Source organism: Pteronotus mesoamericanus, unplaced genomic scaffold (genome assembly GCF_021234165.1).
Source record: "Pteronotus mesoamericanus isolate MK-2021 breed Mesoamerican mustached bat unplaced genomic scaffold, CSHL_Meso_final scaffold_232, whole genome shotgun sequence".
Lineage (NCBI taxonomy): Eukaryota > Metazoa > Chordata > Mammalia > Chiroptera > Mormoopidae > Pteronotus > Pteronotus mesoamericanus.
The window spans coordinates 11,125,858-11,144,336 of record NW_026555311.1 but is presented as its reverse complement, the minus strand read 5'-3'; the positions used below and the strand labels follow the sequence as shown (position 1 = coordinate 11,144,336).

Genomic DNA, 18,479 nt, shown 5'->3' with positions numbered 1-18,479 from the left:
CGCGGTGCCCCCAGAGGCCCACCAGTGTGGACACCCTCTTCTGGGTAGGGGGAGGAGGCTGGGTTATAACTGTTTGTGTGGTGGCAAAGCTGTGAGGGGAGGACCTAAAAAACCCCGTCCTGGCACAGACCACAGAACACCCAGCACAGGTTCGCTGGAGGACCCCAGCCCGGACCCCACCCCACCCCAGGAAACAGCCTTCCCCAAGCGAAGCTGAGTGTCCACACTCTGTGAGGAGTGATAAATCAGCGTGTGGTGCAGGCACACCAGCCTGCCGCTTCTTCGGCTTGTCCCTGGCTGCCTGCAGCTCCAGTTGCCAGATGGAGCCTTGGAAATGCTTTACTCTGGTGTCCACTGAAAGTATAACCTGGATTCTCTCAGTAAATATCAGTCAAGGAAGTCACACGAAAAGATTGCTTCAATTCACTCTTGCTAGTGGGTCTCCATGGGTAAAATAATATAGTCCGCCTCTTCTCAGTCATGAGGAAGCCATTGTCACTAAATCTCCCTGGGATGCTCCCTACGTCCAACCAAACAAAGGGAGCCACAGCCGAGGTTTCCAGATCAAAAACAAACGTATCCCCTTTCTGAGAGATGGTGGCCTGAAAGAAAAAGATAAATGAAGTGAAGGGTGAGGGAAGAGCTCTCTGTTCAATATTCAATGTCTATTTAAGAACATTTATGGGGGCCTAACAAAGAGTATATTTCCTACAACTTTGGTTCTGCCACTGCTAAAGTCATATATTCCATGCACTGTGTCATATACTAAAAAATACATGGAAATTGTTTAAGGCTGGGGAAAATTACCAAATTGTAATCTCAAACCATGTGCAGAAATATGTAGTCTCCAATTATTAAAGACACTATTTCACCCAAAGCTCAAAGCTTTCTATCTTGTATAGTTTTTCTTAGAGTGTCCTCAAAAGAGGAACATTTCTACATAACTGCTGAGCCGGTTAATGACTTTCTGGGGGATGTACCTGGAGCCAGCTGCCGAGCACAACCATGGGGCTTGCATCCTAGTCCTCTGAAAAGATCCAGAAATCTACACAGCCACCTCTCGTGCATTTACCAAGGCTCTAGCATTGCAGCTTTCTCTTTTTTATTCCATTGTACCAGAAAGCCACATCATGAGCACTTTTCAGACGTGTGAACACTGCAGTTTAAACCTTATCATTCATGAGAGGATCAGCACAGGCATGGAGTGAAGCGAAGCTCAGCCATAGAGGGTAGGGGTTTGCAAGCCTCTCAGTGAATATGGATTGGGTTTTAAAGCTCTGCGTTTATCGTGAAACACAAGTCCTCAGCATGGATACAGGCCACGCAGGAGGTCTGACATTACACGTTACGTGTGGTATAAAGACTGTCAAAGGAAAATATTTATTATACATAATTTTAGCATTACATACTTGTTTGATCACCATTCAGAGTTCTGACCTATAACCAAAAGCAAAGTACTTAGATAGAAGCAGAAAAGAAAATTACATGTATTAGGGAGCTCTCAGAGGGTCAGAGATTCAGCCTTGAAGCTAGATGTCAAATTCCCACATCAGTCACCAGCTGCCCTGGTGAACACCGTAAAGCAGTTGCATCACACAATTCACACGGTTGCCCTGGGCTGCCAAGGAGGCCCCAACGACTTCTGTGCCAGGGCCAAGGCCAGGAGGGACTCTGGCACCTGCTCACTCTTGTTGCCTTCTTCCAACTGGAAATCTCATTTCTGTATATCTGACTGCAGAGCCTGGGGCTCAAACCTGCACCCTGGCTTCAGGGAGGCGGGGAAAACAAATTTCTGGCATCCACCTGGGGACAGGACACCCAAGTGCCTGGCCCATGTTAAGCCTGCAATAAATGTTTATTGTTGTTGTTGTTGTTGTTGTTGTTGTTGTTAAGCCTGCAATAAATGTTTGTTGTTGTTGTTGTTGTTACCATCATATTCCTTTAGGAAAGGTAAGTCTCATTGAAATATAAATAAGGTAAGGAAAATAAAGAAGACCTACTTTTCTCCCACCTTGAATTATCCCGAGGTAATGAAGGGTTAGCAAAGAAAAGAAGGAAAAAAAATGGTTTCAAAATCTTAAACCTAGTCTGCTACATAGTTTTTTTCCTTTTCTGGAGAGAAACTATACTATAAATATATGTCATTTCCTTCCTATCTGTTCTATATCAGTTGTTACAGGTAACTTAGATTTCCTTATGTGAATATTTCACTATTAATTGGAAAAGAAGACACATGTTTTCAAATCAAGGATTAAGAGTTTTTATATGATTACTGCTAAAGCAAATATAAAAAATCCTCTCACTTTGAGCCTTCTCAATAAAGGGTAAAACAATTTTAAAATTCACCAAAACTAGAGAATGAACCTTTCTAGAAAAATATTTTCAATCACTATGTGTAGGAGGAAAAGGAAGGAAAAGTTTTCAATCAACTGAAGAGATTCCAAATTCTCCAGCTGCGCAATTTGTATAACACATCTTGATCATCCCATTTTTTTCTTGGCAATCACAGAGAGATTTGGTAATTAAGCTACTTTGCAACAATAAATTAAAAGGAATAGGGTGAGAATTATAAAGATTAATAAACTCTACTTAAAATCTCAAAAGTAGAGTGCTTCTACCGGGCTCTGATGCTTCCTTGAGCATGTTACTCAGTTCTCCAGACCCATTTGCTCACTTGTGAACAGATGATAATGTGGATTTAAAAAAAGGGAGTTTTGCTTCTGGGTTGGTGAACACGTGGAGGTTCTGAGAAAGTGGTACAGTGGACATACAAGCTCCATGCCCCTTTCCCACATCTTACCCTATGAATCTCTCCCATCTGGCTGTTCCTGAGTTATATCCTTTTATAATAAGCCAATGACCATTTTGGTTTTGAGATACAGGTATGCTTTAGAATTATTTAAAAGAATAACAAACTTCCATTCAAGGTGGAGGTATATACTCTTTGCCTCCACATACAACCACAAAAAGAATTACAACTAGATCTCAAAACAAATAACACCCAGAACTATCAGAACATAGAGCTGTATGGAAGTCCGACAGCCAAGGATTTAAAGAAGCCACCTTCATCCAGATGAGTCACAGGGGTGCAGATGCAGAGACAGGCGGAGAGGCACAGAGACGTGGTATGGCGCGGAGAGGCAGTGGCAGAGCAGGCAGTCCCACATTCGTGTGTGTGGATAAAAATCAGGGGGATGCCTTGGGACTGAGTGATCCCAGCTCTAGGCCAAACCACATGGTTCAGTGTTCCAGCACCAAGAAAAGAAATCCCCATAAATTCTGGCTGAATAAACCAATGCGGGTTGAAGTGGTGGGAGAAACTGCCAGGTTTTCAGGAAACTCCATTTAAAGGGCCCGCATGGACTTAAAAACATACACAGAGCCACCCCCTCTGGGATTCAGCAGCACAGCAAAAGCTGGAAGGGCACCAGTCACATAGGGCAATTGCTGGACAAACCTCCAGAAGCCAGGCAGTGGCACTGTCCCCTCTCTGAGCCTTCCCCACACACATAGAGCCACAAAGCAGTGAAGCAGGTTGCCTCACTCTGACAATTACCTAAGGCTCTAGTCCTTTTATAGGTGCCATACAATTTATAGGTGCCTTTTCTACAATAAGCCATGCTACTAAGACAGGGAGTCAAAGCTGCTATACCTAATACACATAAACAAGCCTGGAGAGGCTGCCAAACTGAGGAGACAAAGAAATATGGCCCAAATGAAAAAAAAGAACAGAAAAACCCCAGAAAAAGAACTAAATGAAATGGAGATAACCAACACATCAGATGCAGAGTTCAAAACACTGGTGATCAGGATGCTCAAAGAACTCATTGAGTACAGCAACGAAATAAAAAAGACCCAGGAAGAGGATTTCCTGATGTGGGAGGGAGCAAGATGGCAGAGGAATGAATGAAAGTTACACTGACCTCCCAGGCCAACCTGGAATTGCAACTAAATTGTAGAGAAATGACCTGGAACAAACAACTGAACAATAACGAGAGAGGAGCCTTATAACCTCAGACAGACAGAAAAATCAGCGTTAGCACAACTGGACTGGTAAAGAGTGCAGTAGAGACTTGAGAAGACAGGTGGGGTGCCCATGGGCAGCAGTACCAGAGGGATATTTAAACGGCCAGTTGATACCCCTGAGAAGAGTAGGGTCTAAACCATAGGCGGGGATCTCCAGCCTATAGCACCAGAGCCCAAAAAGCACACAGATAATAGCCAGCTGCAAAGAGCAACAAGATTGCTCTCTGCCAGAGATGGGTGGCTGGAGACTCAAAGAGCCATTTAAAGGGCCAACACAAATTTTTATTTGTAGCCATTTACCCTGGACTCTGGCAAAGGCAGAGGCAGAGTGGGCTGGAGACACCTGAGGAGAAACTCAGGAAGGAGTCTTGGGGGAGAGAACTAAGGGTTAGCTGGTAGGATCCTGGTGCTGAGTCATCCCCCACATGGCAGCAGCCATCTTACTCAGGCAGACCACTCCCATGAGCAGCAGCAGCAGCATGAGAGGACACAATGTCCCAGCCCCCAGGAGGCACTCTGCCCTAGCCTGCTGTGACTATCCTCACTGCTAAGTGTACAGTGGCAGCCATAGATAGTAGATCTTTGGCTAAAGGGGGTGCAGAGTGATCTAGAGGCACTTGAGGAGAGATGAGAGATGGAGGCTTTGGGGAAAGAACTGAGAGAGTAGCTGGTGGGATCCCAGTGCTGACTCCTCCCCCATACGGCAGCAGCCATCTGGCTCAGGCAGACCACTCCCCTGAGCAGCAGCAGCAAGAGAGGACAAAAAAACCCCACCCCCAGGAGGGACTCTGCCCCGCCCTGTGGTATCTAAGCCTGACTGCTGAGTGCAGAGTGACTAGATTCACAACTGAATGAGACAGCCACAGACTGTAGATTCCTGGAAGTCTCGAATAGACTGCATAAGGTCCGATGGGGTCAACATCTGACATCATCAGAGGCAGATCCAGAAGAAAAACAGCAGTAAATACTAGAGGCTACCTAGATGAAATCTGCTGTGGTCTTTTCCACAATTTGTGATATTTCTTTACTACATTGCTTTTTGATGTTCATTCCAGGTCCATCAAGTTTGTGCATATTAAGTCATTAGATCTTATACTAATAGTTTATTTCTCTCTTATAATAATAGTCTTAATCTCTTTACAGCCTTATTAATACTGGTTCATTTGCTGGTGGTAGAGGGATTGCAGAGGGGAGTTATTTATATGGATGTAGGTTTGTTTTCTGGGCTCTCTGGTTTTGTTCTGGCAGCACCTGCATAAAAACACACAAGATGTTGTGGGCAGAGTGACCCTCAGTTAACCAGTTGGAGGGTAGGACCCATAAAGAACAACCAAACAACAATCAAAACCCAATTACTTCCAGAGAGTCAACATAAATGGCATAAAAGGCATCCAAAGAGCAGCAATTTCAGTAGATCAAGGAAACCGCACCATTGAATTTCACAGGTCTCCTACTGCAGAAGTTCACACCACAAAGTAAAGAAGTCAAGACAGATCAATTTAAGAAGCAGAAGCAAAAAAGAAGAGTCTCACAAATAAGGGGAAGGTAAACACCCCCAAAGAAGGGAAAGGAGGAATCCCCAAAAAGAGAACAAAATGGAATAGAGGCAAGTAAACTATCAGATATTGAGTTCCAAACAACGGTTCAAAGGACGCTCAATGAGCTTAGTGGGCTCAGAGAGAATTACGAAAAACTACTGGGAAACTATGAGGAACTTACTACAAACTATATCAGCATGAAAAAGACATAGAAACTATCAATAAGAGACAAGAGGAAATGAAGAATACAATTTCTGAATTGAAGAACACAGTACAAGGAATCAAAAACAGGCTAGATGAAGCAGAGGATCAAATCAGCGAGCTGGAGGATAAAGGAGAACAATGCTCCCAGAAAGAGCAAGAAAATGAAAAAAGACTCAAAAACAATGAAGAAGCATTTAGGGAAATGCAGGACAACCTGAAACATAATAATATCCATATAACAGGGATACCACAAGGAGAAGAAGAGGAGCAAGGGATAGAGAACCTGTTTCAAAAAGTAATGACGGGAAACTTCCCTAAATGAAGGAGAAAAAAAGTCACACAAGTCCAGGAAGTACAGAGGGTCTCATTCAAGAGGAACCCAATGAGGTCCACTCCAAGACATAGCATCATTAAAATGGCAAATATCAAGGACAAACAGAGAATCCTAAAGATAGTAAGGGAGAAACAGGTAGTAACACACAAGGGAGTCCCGATATGGCTAGCAGCTAACCTCTCAACAGAGACACTACAAGCCAGAAAGGAATGGCAAGGAATACTCCAAGTCATGAAAAGCAAAGGCCTGCAACCAAGGCTGCTCTACCCAGCAAGTCTCTCATTAAAATAGAAGGTGAAATAAGAAGTTTACCAGACAAAAGAAGGCTAAAAGAATAAACCTCCACCAAACTAGCACTGCATGAGATGCTAAAGAGACTGCTTTAAGAAAATGAAGAAAAAAAGCAAGAAAGAGATGAACACAGGTACAAGGGGAAAATATGAATAAGTACCTATCAATAATAACTTTAAATGTAAATGGGTTAAATGCTCCAATCAAAAGACATATGGTAGCTGAATGGATAAGAAAACATGACCTGCACAAATGCTGCCTACAAGAGACCCACCTCAGAACAAAGGACCTACACAGACTGAAAGTAAAGGGGTAGAAAAAAATATTCCAAGTGAATGGACAGGGGAAAAAAATGCAGACTGGTGCAGCCATTGTGGAAAACAGTTTGGAATTTCCTCAAAAAGCTAAATATAGAACTGCCTTTTGACCCAGCAATTCCACTGCTGGGATTATATCCTAAGAGCCCCAAAATACCAATTCAAAAGAACCTATGCACCCCAATGTTCATAGCAGCACAATTTAGAATAGCCAAGTGCTGGAAGCAACCTAAGAGCCCATCAATAAATGAGTGGATCAAAAAACTATGGTATATTTACACAATGGAATACTACACAGCAGAAAGAAAGAGCTACTACCCTTCGTGGCAGCATGGATGGAATTGGAGAGCATTATGCTGAGCCACATAAGCCAGGGGGTGAAAGACAAATACCATATGATCTCACCTATAAGTGGAACCTAATCAACAAAACAAACAAGCAAGAAAGATATAACCAGCAACCTTGAAAGAAAAAACAAACGAACAGTAATGAGAGGGGAGAAGTGAGGGTGTAACAGGGAAAAGAAAGGGAAGAGTCAAATCAAGGAACACGTATGTATGACCCATGGACATGGAGAACAGGGTGGGGACTGTGGGGGGGGGGAGTGGAACAGGGGAAAGTGGTGGAAGGAAAATGGAGACAAATGTATTTGAACGTTCAAAAAATTTTTTTAATGTTTAAAAAATGACCCAGGAAGAAATGCAGGTTACACTAAATGAAATAAAGAAAAATCTACAGGGAACCAACAGTGGAGGAGATAAGCCAGGATTCAAATCAGTGATTTGGAACATAAGGAATAACTAAGCACTCAACCAGAACAGCAAGAAGAAAAATAATTCAAAAAAACTATGATAGCATTACATGTTTCTAGGACTTCTCCAAATGTACCAGCATCCGATTCATAGGGGTGCCAGAAGGAGAAGACGAAGAGCAACAAATTGAAAACATATATGAAAAAATAATGATAGTAAAATTCCCTAATCTGGCAAAGGAAATAGACATGTAAGTCCAGGAAGCACAGAGAGTCCCAAACAATTTGGATACAAAGAGGGCAACACCAAGACACATCATAATTAAAATGCCCAAAGTTAAAGATAAAGAGAGAATCTTAACAGCATCAAGAGAAAAGCAGTTACCTTCAGGGGAATTCCCATAAGGCTGTCAGCTGATTTCTCAAAATAAACTTTGCAGGCTAGAAGGGACTGGCAAGAAGTATTCAAAGTGATGAAAAGCAAGGACCTACAACCAAGATTACTCTTTCCAGCAAAGCTATCACTTAGAATGGAAGGGCAGATAAAGCGTTTCCCAGAAAAGGTAAAGCTAAAGGAGTTCATCATCACCAAGCCATTATTACATGAAATGTTAAAGAGACTTATTTAAGAAAAAGAAGATCAAAACTGACAACAAATTCACAACTATCAACGACTCAACCTAAAAAAACAAACTAAGCAAACAACGAGAACAGGAACAGAATAACATAAATGGAGATCACTTGGAGGGTTATCAGCTGGGAGAGGGAAAGGGAAGAATGGAGGAATGGTGCAGGGAATGAGAAGCATAATTGATAGGTACAAAGTAGACAGGGGGATGTTAAGAACAGTATAGGAAATGGAGAAGTCAAAGAACTTATACGTACAACTGATGGACATGAACTAAGGAGGGGAATTGTTGGAAGGAATGGGGGTACTGGGTGGAGGGGGGCAAAGGAGGAAAAAAACGGGACAACTGTAACAGCATAAGCAATAAAATATCTTTTTTAAAAAAAAGAAAAAGGTTTCTATGGAAAGTAACCTCACAGGGTGACCTGATCATGAATTCCTAACTGAGCAGGTCATGGTGGGAAGTCAAGCCCCAGGCATGTAACTTCTTTAATAGAAGGTTTATCTTTGCCCCAAATAAGGCCTGTCCACTGTTACTGTGCATCTAGGTTAACATACCTCTGAAACACCAGAAGTAATAGCCCTGGAAGAGGGTTTTAACCTTCAAGACAGTACATAATCTCATTAACTATCCTGTAATCTGACCCCTGCGTTGCCCCCTCCCACCTTCAAGGGATCTTCCTTACATCCCTTCCTTAATTTGAAATGCATAAAAGAAAGTACAAAACTGTCAATTCTCCGAAGCATTAGAGATCTTGCTCCCCAGCATGTGCCATCAGTTTGACTCAAATAAACTCAAAAATTCTCTACAAGTTTGATATATCTTAGGTCAAAAATAATACTTCAGGGTTGGTACACTCAAGCCCCCAGGACAGAGTCTGGAACCGAGCGGCAGGGGGACCTGCGCTGAGGACCCTGAAGAGCCTCCCTCCACTGCCTGAGCCACACCAGGGAGTGGTGATGGGACAGCAGGGGTACCAGGAACCAAGAACGTTGACAAAAGCTGAATTAGAAATAAAAATCATTTGGCCTTTGCTGACAGAGGGAAGGAGCCCACATTTCCCAGGCCTTGGGTAAACTCAGTTCCAAGGTCAAATTGTGCAAAAAGCATGATGCGTTGTGGCTGCTCAAAGGCAGGACACTCCCCATGGCCACAGTGACCCCAGCCGACAGGTGCTTACAGTGATCTGTGCCTTGTGGAGCCCCACGGCCTCCTTCAGTGAGGACAGGAAGTGATAGTTGGTTGGGCTAGAGAGCTTGCTGTCGGCTGACAGGTTAAAGGAAACCACACAGCTTTGCCGTGTACAATTCCCGCATCTCCTCAGCAGTGCAGAAACTGGCTCCCGATAGAAGAGAGCGGCCTCCCCAGCCTTCATCATGAGAGGCTCAGTCCCATGAGAACACAAAGGCTCCAGGGAACGCCACGTGTGCACTCTCACCTGTGGAGAAATGAGACAGAACAAAAAATTCTTGGGTTACTATTTTTTTTAGACAATAATAGTAATAATAATTGATAAAATCAGAATAGCAGGACTGTTAAGAGGCTGTGAAAACCAGGATTTACCTTCAGCCCCACCAAGTACTAGTTGTGTAGCTAAGCAAGTTACTCAGGTTCTCAAAGTCTCCATTTCTTCCATTGTAACAGGAGAAGAGCAACAGCACCAACTTCACAGGCTGTTGTGAGATTAAATAACGTAATCTATGGAGGGCACAGCACCCAGGCATTGTAATTATTCCATAAACAAGATCTGTGCTCAATGTCCTCCAAACTGTAGCCACCCAAGACCTGAGTTTCTACCCTCTCTTTTTACCTAGCATTGTTTTTGATACAAGTTTATTTTTCCTCATATGCATCCTGAATAATGTTACTGATTTCCACTCTAACATGTCATTTTTAACAATTTCTTTTTAATCAAGTTTAGGCTATTTTCTGCCTTCCATGATTATAAACAACCTTTCATCTAAGTGGCACTTTACAGTTTATGATTCACTTCCATCTAATTCTTTTATTCACTACCCATAGAAAGCCTTTAAGAAGAGAGGCTGGTATCATTTTACAGATAAGGAAACTGAATCACCAAGACATTCAGGCTTAAGGTCACAGAATAAACAGCACTTTTACCCTGAATACAGGCATTTTGACTCTGAGGAGAGCCCATTTTCTGTTATAGGAACTAGAAATATTTTGATATGTTAATTTATCTTTTCCCAAAAGAAACAGAATCAAACAACTACAGAAATAATCTAAAACTCTCTGTCACAGAGAGAAAATCCAGGTAACTTACAGTGAGCGTCACTCTGAGGTCCGAGTGAAGGTCTGACACTCCATAGATGAAAAATGTGCCTTTATCCTCAAAACCCACGGGCAACAGTGGAGCGAAGAAATGCTGAGCAAAGTAATGAAGCATTTTCCACTTTCCTCCATATTCTAAAAATAGTCAGGAAAGTTAGGAGACGGGAAGGATCAAGCAGTCAGTCATTCTCCACATGGCCCGGCTGGTATGGTTTGCCATGATTCTAGGGACTGAGTGCAGAAGGGAGACACAGCAAGGTCGGGAACCCATGTTTGCTGAGGGCTCTGAGCATTTGGGACATGACCTCCTATTATCCTCACATCTGGGTGAGGAACACATTAACATCTCACTTTTCAAATGAGGAAATGGGGGCTCAGGCAGTTAAGTCAAACGTGCCCCAGGCAGTATTTCGGCCCAGACTTGACTCCTAGCTATCACTTTCACACAGGCAATTCTGCTTCTGGGAGCTCAATGCACCAACACTCCCTCTTACTATGTACACATGAAGAAGGAATTCAGTAGCACTCACAGTGAACACCTGTTACGGATATTCATTGGCAAGAATGATTTAGAACTCAAAGTCTCCTTTTCCCATAGGCACAAATCCTCTAAAACAAAACCACCACTATCACTAATATGGCTGCAAGTTCAGACTGGGGGAGAACACCCCAACCAATGACAATTAATGACAGTTCCTCAAATACAGTTTCAAGTTGACAAGAACCTGTAGAATTCTGTACCCTGTTGGCAAGTCCAGTATGCTAAACCCACAAACTAAAAAATGTTCCAACACCCCTCTGTTCTAGACAGGAGATCCTTCCCCACAATATACTACATCACCAAACTACTTCTGAGAGAGAGACAGAGACGGAGATTCCAAAGTTCGCGGTACAAGCTGTTGAGATAGAGCAGTGTGGTTGTGAAGTTCAGATAGAACCAATTTCTTTGGGTTTTGCAAAGTTTCAGCTCTCAGCATTTCAATCCCAACTCTTAGTATTTCCCCTTAAAAATAACAACAGCGAGGGGAAAAGGGTGGAGAGCTTTTTCTGCTTAGATCTATAAAATGAACTAGAAGTTATATTTGGAAAGTTTTTCTCAGAAATGGAAGGTGGCTCAGACCTGAGGTACCTTACAGACTTTCATGTGTGAAATCCATTATAGGGGAGAGACTTCTAGTGCATGGTTCCAGTGATTAAAGCCTCACACAAATACACTTAGAACAGCAACTGAGCAGAAGGTCTCACAGATACACACCCTAGTTACTAATTGGTGATAGAGTCTGGACATGAACATAATACTGCTAACCAGCTAAAAATGCTATGTGATTTCTGGCTTTTCCATTTGCTCTGTAACTGTTGTAGTTCATGAGCCAAGCAAACTGTCCAGTGGACTTTTGCATTTGCAAAATTATAACTATAAACAAGACTGATTTTTTAAAAAGAAATACATAAGAATCTATAGATTTTATGTAGCTATGGATCCCTTTAAGGTATCACCATGTCGCCCTGACCAGTGTGGCTCAGTTGGTTGGGCATCGTCCCACAAAGCAAAAGGTCGCCAGTTCAGTCCCTGGTCAGAGCACGTGTTTGGGCTGCAGGTTCAGCCCCAGGTCCGGGCGTGCATGCGAGGCAACAGATCAATGTTTCTCTCTTACATCAGTGTTTCTCACCCTCTCTTTTTCCTTCCCTTTCTCTCTCTCTACATATAAATAAATCAAATTATAAAAAGTAAAGTATCACCCTGTCAGATGAAAGGAGGTGACACATACCTCTCCCACCTCCACCTGCACATAAGCAGCAGATCTACTGAGCCAATTAAACAGAGTTAAACAGAGGCTCCAGGGCTGCCCAGAGCATAACCTGTCACAGTGTCTCCCTGGCACCTGTTTTCTCTAACAGGTACAAGGAGATGGTGGCCCTCTTCATGGCGGCATTGTCCTGCTAGAATTTAGAAAACAAGCAACATTTTGCTTTGCCATCAGACTCTAGTACTTGGGTTTACCCACCTTCCCTGAAGAACTCATTCAAATAATCTGCATGTAGTCACTGAAGGGAAGACTTACAAAAATTGTGCTCTCCCGTTTCCTGAACCAAACTTAGCCTCAGAGGTCCACAACCTCGTCCACAGGCAGAAAAATCAGGGTCAGCGTCCAAGAGTGTCTGAATAATAAGTCTTTGTCCAGTACTGGGTGTTTCAGAAAGCTGTTCCCCCATGGTCTACCCGTGATTCTCATTCAATACTCTTTTATCTGGTTGGTGTTGATAAAGAGTTTGGCCAGAGAAACTTGATCAAAACTCCAGTTCCTGTCAAGAGGGGACCTGGCACTAATCAAAGCCTGTGGTGAATAGATTATAGATTTGCCTGCACAGCATGTTTAAGAGCCTCACCTAGCAACATGGCCTTTTTTACTTTATGGCCTTGCCTCATTTTTGCTCCAAAACTCTTTTTATAGTAACTGAACTTTGCTTCAAACCACCTCTGGTGAAGGCCAAAGATCATCATTACTCCCTAAGTTTTTTAATGTACCAAAATAGAATAGTTCAGACTGCAAGTGGTATGCCAAGTCATCTTACCTGCTAATCGAACTGGTTCATTTGAGAACCCTTCTTACTTGGACATCTAACTCTACTACCTTCCCCCCAAGAGATAAACAGGCAAACTAAAGACCTCACGGACTTAAAGGGGAGTCAGGGAAAGGGACATTTTATCACTTAGCAGTGCCAACCTTCCACTTGGTTGAATTCTCCTAAACAAAGGATGAGATGCTTAATTAAGTAAATGTTCCTTTTGCCCTGAAGAGCCCTCTAAAATAACTCAAATCTAAATAATTATGATAAAGCACGTGGCTGAGATCTCCGTGCATGAGCCTGTCCCTTTCATTAGCCTGCTTCTGTGACCGCACAGCACACAGTCATAAGGAGGTTGCCTCTCAGGCTCCTGGAAAGACTGCGAAGGTGGGGGCGGGGGGCGCGCGGCTGGAAAGCCGCCTCACCTCGGCCTCCGCGTTTCCTCAGTGCCTCTCCCCACCGTGTTGCTTTCTCTCTCGCACACAAAGAACGCTGATACTCTTACCTAGAGAGGCCCAGGAAGGAGCCTGCCAGATGTCATTCAACTGCCAATACAGGGCCCCCATGGTGTGCCCTTCTCCGCCCACTATCTCGCTGCGACTGCGGCGGTAGAATTCAGTTTCTGTTTTGACACACTGGGCCTGCATCACCTGATTCAGGGAAGACATTAAAACACAGGCGTTATTGTTCGAGGGAGGCTGTCCAGGGCTGAGAAAATTACAGGAATGGCTTGTTGTGTTTTCCAAAGCAAATTGGATAAATCCAGGAATTTGATTAACATTTTATATACCATTATTATACTAGACCTAGAACTATCCCCTTGGTATGAGAGAAGCTGTTCTCTATTCAAGATGGTTCGTTTGGGGTCTTGGTGTTTACTTATTATAACAATTGGGTAACCAAGGAAACAGCATGGTGGAAAGGCTCTTCACTCGTGACAGTGTAGGCAATGACAGAAAACGAAGACTTATTCTAGAGCAAATGCTGTATGTAGTGAAACACTAAGTTTTTTGCAGTAATGGGCTTTACTAACATTTTCAGAGCTGTTTTTCTAAAATAGCTTTATTGGGAAAAAATTCTGTAGGAAAAATAACTTTATTTATGAGAATGATCCTGCGCAATCCTTAACTTCTTTTTTTCTTGTCCAGCAATTGCTTTTATATCATGACTTTCATGAATGTAAAGGTTTTTGTCAATGCAATTCCTTCATTATGGCAGAATAGATGGTATATTGCAGCAATGAGGCAAGTTCTTGTTTGAAAAGCAATAAAAGATTTCATGCAGGACCCTTAATTACAGTCATTATCACTGAAAAATCAGTCTCTTGTATCACTGCTGTTACTGACCCTGTGGATATCGCATGCTCTTAGCTTGGAGCTGTGGTTAGGAAAGGCTGATGAATGAGAGCTCATTAGCAGAGGTCACCAAGAAGAACCTGTACAGGTGGTCAGAGCTGCAAGGATTCCACAGTCAGAAAAAAGGACAGCCTTAGAGGAGGGCCTGGATGTTCACAAAGGAAGGAAAAGAAGGATGCATATCTGGCTGCTAGAAGACTGAGCCCAGATGCCATCCTATAAAGCTGGATAAAGTAGATCGAGTGAGGCTGGCTATGAAGAAGTTGCCAACGAAGTAACAACTTATATGAGGCAGAACCATGAAATTCTAGTAGGGTAAAGCAAGAAGAAGTCATGGTCATTCAACAAATATTTAAGAAGTGCCTACAGTATGTGTTACAAGCTAGCAACAGTAAGCCCTTCTCCCAGCCAAAAAGATGTAGCCTACCCTTGTGGAGCTTATTGGCTTGTGTAGAAGACAGGCCTTAATCTAAGAATCACACAAAGAAATGTAAACTGTAAACTGCAATAAGTACTAAGAAGGAGAGATGTGCAATGTTAGGAGTTTGCATGTTGGGGTGAATTGGTGTATCTGACAGGTGAGGATTGGCCTCAAAGAAGAAGAAAGAAGAAAAGAGAGAGGCACTACCTCGCAGCCAGAGAGAACATGTGGAGAAGAGAATGCACAAGTAAGCCCTGCAAGAAGGCCAAGGCGGCGGGGACACAGAGCTGGGAGCCATGGGAGAGAGACTGGTGCGATGGAGGGGCCAGACCCAGAGTTTTCTGTGCAGCCTAAAGGCGACTGGAAGTCACAGAAAGCTTATAAGCTCAAGGGTGAAGTGACCAGATTTGTATTTCTAAAAGACAACCCTGACTACTGAAAGGAGAATGGGTTGCAGGGGGCCAGAATGGATTTAGGGAGACCATTTAGGCAGCTATTAAAATCTTCCAAGCGAGAGATGATGTTAGCTGTGAGCACATAAGGAAATCTTCCTCTTATTCAGGAACCAGACCAGTGGGACCACCGCAGGGACCACGGCAAGGCAAATTTGCTCTAAAGCAAGTAAGAATGAGGGGGTGGTTAGGGGGCTGGGTGGAAGAGGTGAAGGGACTGAGAAAAAGGAAGACAAACAGAAAAACCTCATGGGCAAGGACAGCAGTGTGGTGACAGCCAGGGGAGATGGAGGAGAGAATGGGGGGATAATGGTGATGAAAGGAGACTTGACTTGTGAGCACACGATACAGTGCCCAGGTGATGTGTTGTGGAATTGTGCACCTAAAACCTGTATAATTTTGTTAACCAGTGTCACCCCCAATAAATTCAATCAAAGGAACAAAAGACAGAATCTCACACACGGAGCAGCATGGGTGCCAACTCAAAATGACTGTAAGATGCCGTCTAGCCCTGACTGGCGTGGTTCAGTGGGTTTGTGTAGGTGTCGGCCCACAAAGCGAAAGGTCACAGAGCACATGCCTAGGTTGCAGGCCAGGTCCCTGCTTGGGGGCATGAGAGAGGCAACTGATCAATGTTTCATGTACATTGATGTTTCTCAACCTTTCTCCCTCCCTTCCCCTTTCTCTAAAAATAAATAAATAAAATCTGAACATGTTAGTCTAACACTAAGTCAGAGGAAATGCAATAGAAACATAGAAGATCTTTGATCTATGTCGGTCAAGCTAATCTGCAATTAGACTCAGGTCTCTAGTCAAGTTCCTTATGAAAACACCAGTCTTGCCTGAACTAAAGAAAGAAATTTATCTACTTCTTGGCCTGAATTGCTAAGCACAGAGAAATTAAGTCCCTTGAGTAAGTATTCACAGATATGTTGAGTTATTGTACAAAATCAGTGTAGTGGAGCAACTTCTAGAAAGCTCAGTGATGGTAAAGCAGCCAAGAAGTAAATTCTCAGCAGAAAGTGATATGAAGGCAGCAAGAACCATCATCAATCCATGCCCAATAGAGAGTTTTACCTCAATCAGCACAGAAAGTAACCTTCCTGTTCAAAGAGCGGATAAATCCTCACTTAAATCTCCCTAAGCCTCCAAAGAATACCCACACCCACCGAGTTAAAACTGGACAATGGACACAAGATCAAGTCCCTGCCCCTGTCGCACAGACACGTGAGACCCAGCAAGACAAGACATCCCTGTTGTCATCCTGAGATTCCTGCAAAATTAGCCACAGCTTCATGGGCTGTATGGTAAGGGATCATGACAGAAAGACTGAGGAGGTCTTCATCATACCAATGAGTCAACAGGGGGACAGGGATTCCAGTCACCCCAGACATGGCAGGAGCTGCTGGCCCAACACAGGCCAAGCACAAACATCACATGGCAACCACCCTGGACACTCCACTCTGGGTGAAGGCCACATTCTGGAAATGCCAGGACCAAAGTATCCAAAGTCTGGGCCATTCCTGATATACCAAAGAAGCCAAAGAGCCTGCAACGTTCTAACATTGCCCCCAAGGAGTTGCCTCTGCACCTAACTCATGAATGGATAAAAGGAATGGTGTCACTCAAGAAGTCTGGAATTGAAATCACTTCCCTTGGATTCATATTTATAAAGTAGGGCGAATAAGAAAAATCTAAAAAACAGAATTCTCAGGTTGGAACAATGTATCAGTGTATAACAGAACAGGAAATCAAGTCGTCTCTTTCAGGAAAAAAAGGAACGCTTCCAGGATGAAGTTATAATTATTGAAACAGTCATACTCATGCTGAGTTAGATTGAATCCAAAGGACAATCAGATATTTTACTGATGTTCTTTATAGAAGTGGCCTGAATTTTCTTTTACTTCATGGTGAATTTAAGCTTCTTTTAAGGAAAAAAAAATCTAATGAACATCAAGTTATTTACATCACTCCAAATTCTTTTCCAATCTTTGTTAACAGATGTTGTAACTCATTTACAATTATAATTTTTTATTCTACTCTCACTTAATTTTCATATATGTACTTTTCCATGCACTGGCACATTCCATATATTTCTGTGCTTTAGATGGTTATATACAATAGTTATATCATAGTTTGAATAATCATTCTCCAACTATTAGACATTTGAGTGGTTTCCAGTCTTTTTTAATACAAGAGCAAAGAACATTTTATGTCCCGATTAATTTCTTCACTTCTTACATTGCCACTTTTCTTAATATGTGACACATTTTAAAGTCCTTTTTGTATATTACTATTAGAGATAGTATGATCTAGTCAAGAGGTTGCCATGAACTGGTGGCTTCCAGGCTAAACTTAGCCCCAAACGGGTTTTTCTTGGTCCACGTGGCAGGTGTTTCATGTTACTTGTTGTTGATGTTGTCATTGTTTAATGTCTTAAGTCAGGGCCTCTACACTCCATTTTGCCACAATTCCCAATAATCATACTCTTGCCCATTTAAATTACCTACTTATTGCCTACAAGCTTTTGAGGTTTCAGTTCCTAAACTGTTCCAGTTTTCAGAACTTCAATAATTATTTATTTCTGTATCTCTCTCCCAGGTTCCTTGCTGTAATTTGCCTTCTCTGATTTAATACGTAAATATTAATAATCCTTTAAATTTTTTAATTAAAAAGTCTTTTTCAATGCAAGCAGAACTCCTAACCCTTGCTAGCAATGAAAGGAAAAGAGTACTAGGCCAGCTCTGACCACTAGCCTATCATACCTTAACTTAGTGTAAAGCAGGGAAACCAAGAGTCTTGAACACTCCGGGCTCTACATGCTGCGGTACACCCAACAGACAGATGGTGCCATGCCAATAACACGGATCTGGGTTTACCCAAACCAGGGGGTGCCTGTCAGGACTGATGAATGGTATGTTTTTTTCATAAAAACGCAGAAGGTCACTGTGCACTCTTCTTCTTAAAGGGAAGTTGTACGACCCTAGATCTCTAGATTATCTCTGGAACTGCCTCTTTCCCTTTAAAAATCGTACTGTATTTATTCACTAATGTACACTTTCCTAAAGAGGGCAATCTACATATTGAAAAGACACATGCTTAGGCATTTCCAAGGTTACCCACTGTTAGTAGACAAATCTTATTTTAGTTTCAAAAATATGCCCATATTCAGCAGCTTGCCTAATTACACTTATGAAATCAGTTTCCTTAGAGAAACAGATGGTATGGTAAAAAGAAATTGGACCAGGGCACCAAGACCTAAGGTTCCAATTCCAGCTCTGCACTGTGATGGAGGTTGCTA

At 42.6% G+C, this 18,479-nt stretch overlaps 1 protein-coding gene across 1 annotated transcript in view; it reads right to left on the bottom strand.

Annotated features, from left to right (window-relative positions):
- Positions 1-207: 207 nt before the first annotated feature.
- The window catches only part of MANBA (mannosidase beta), a 104,833-nt gene continuing 86,561 nt past the window's right edge, over positions 208-18,479 (bottom strand). The window contains exons 14-17 of the mRNA XM_054591677.1: positions 13,456-13,600; positions 10,375-10,517; positions 9,271-9,528; positions 208-602 (exon numbers count right to left, since the gene is read on the bottom strand). Of these exons, the coding sequence (XP_054447652.1) occupies positions 378-602; positions 9,271-9,528; positions 10,375-10,517; positions 13,456-13,600 (771 nt within the window). The 3' untranslated portion in view covers positions 208-377. The remainder of the gene's footprint in view (positions 603-9,270; positions 9,529-10,374; positions 10,518-13,455; positions 13,601-18,479) is intronic.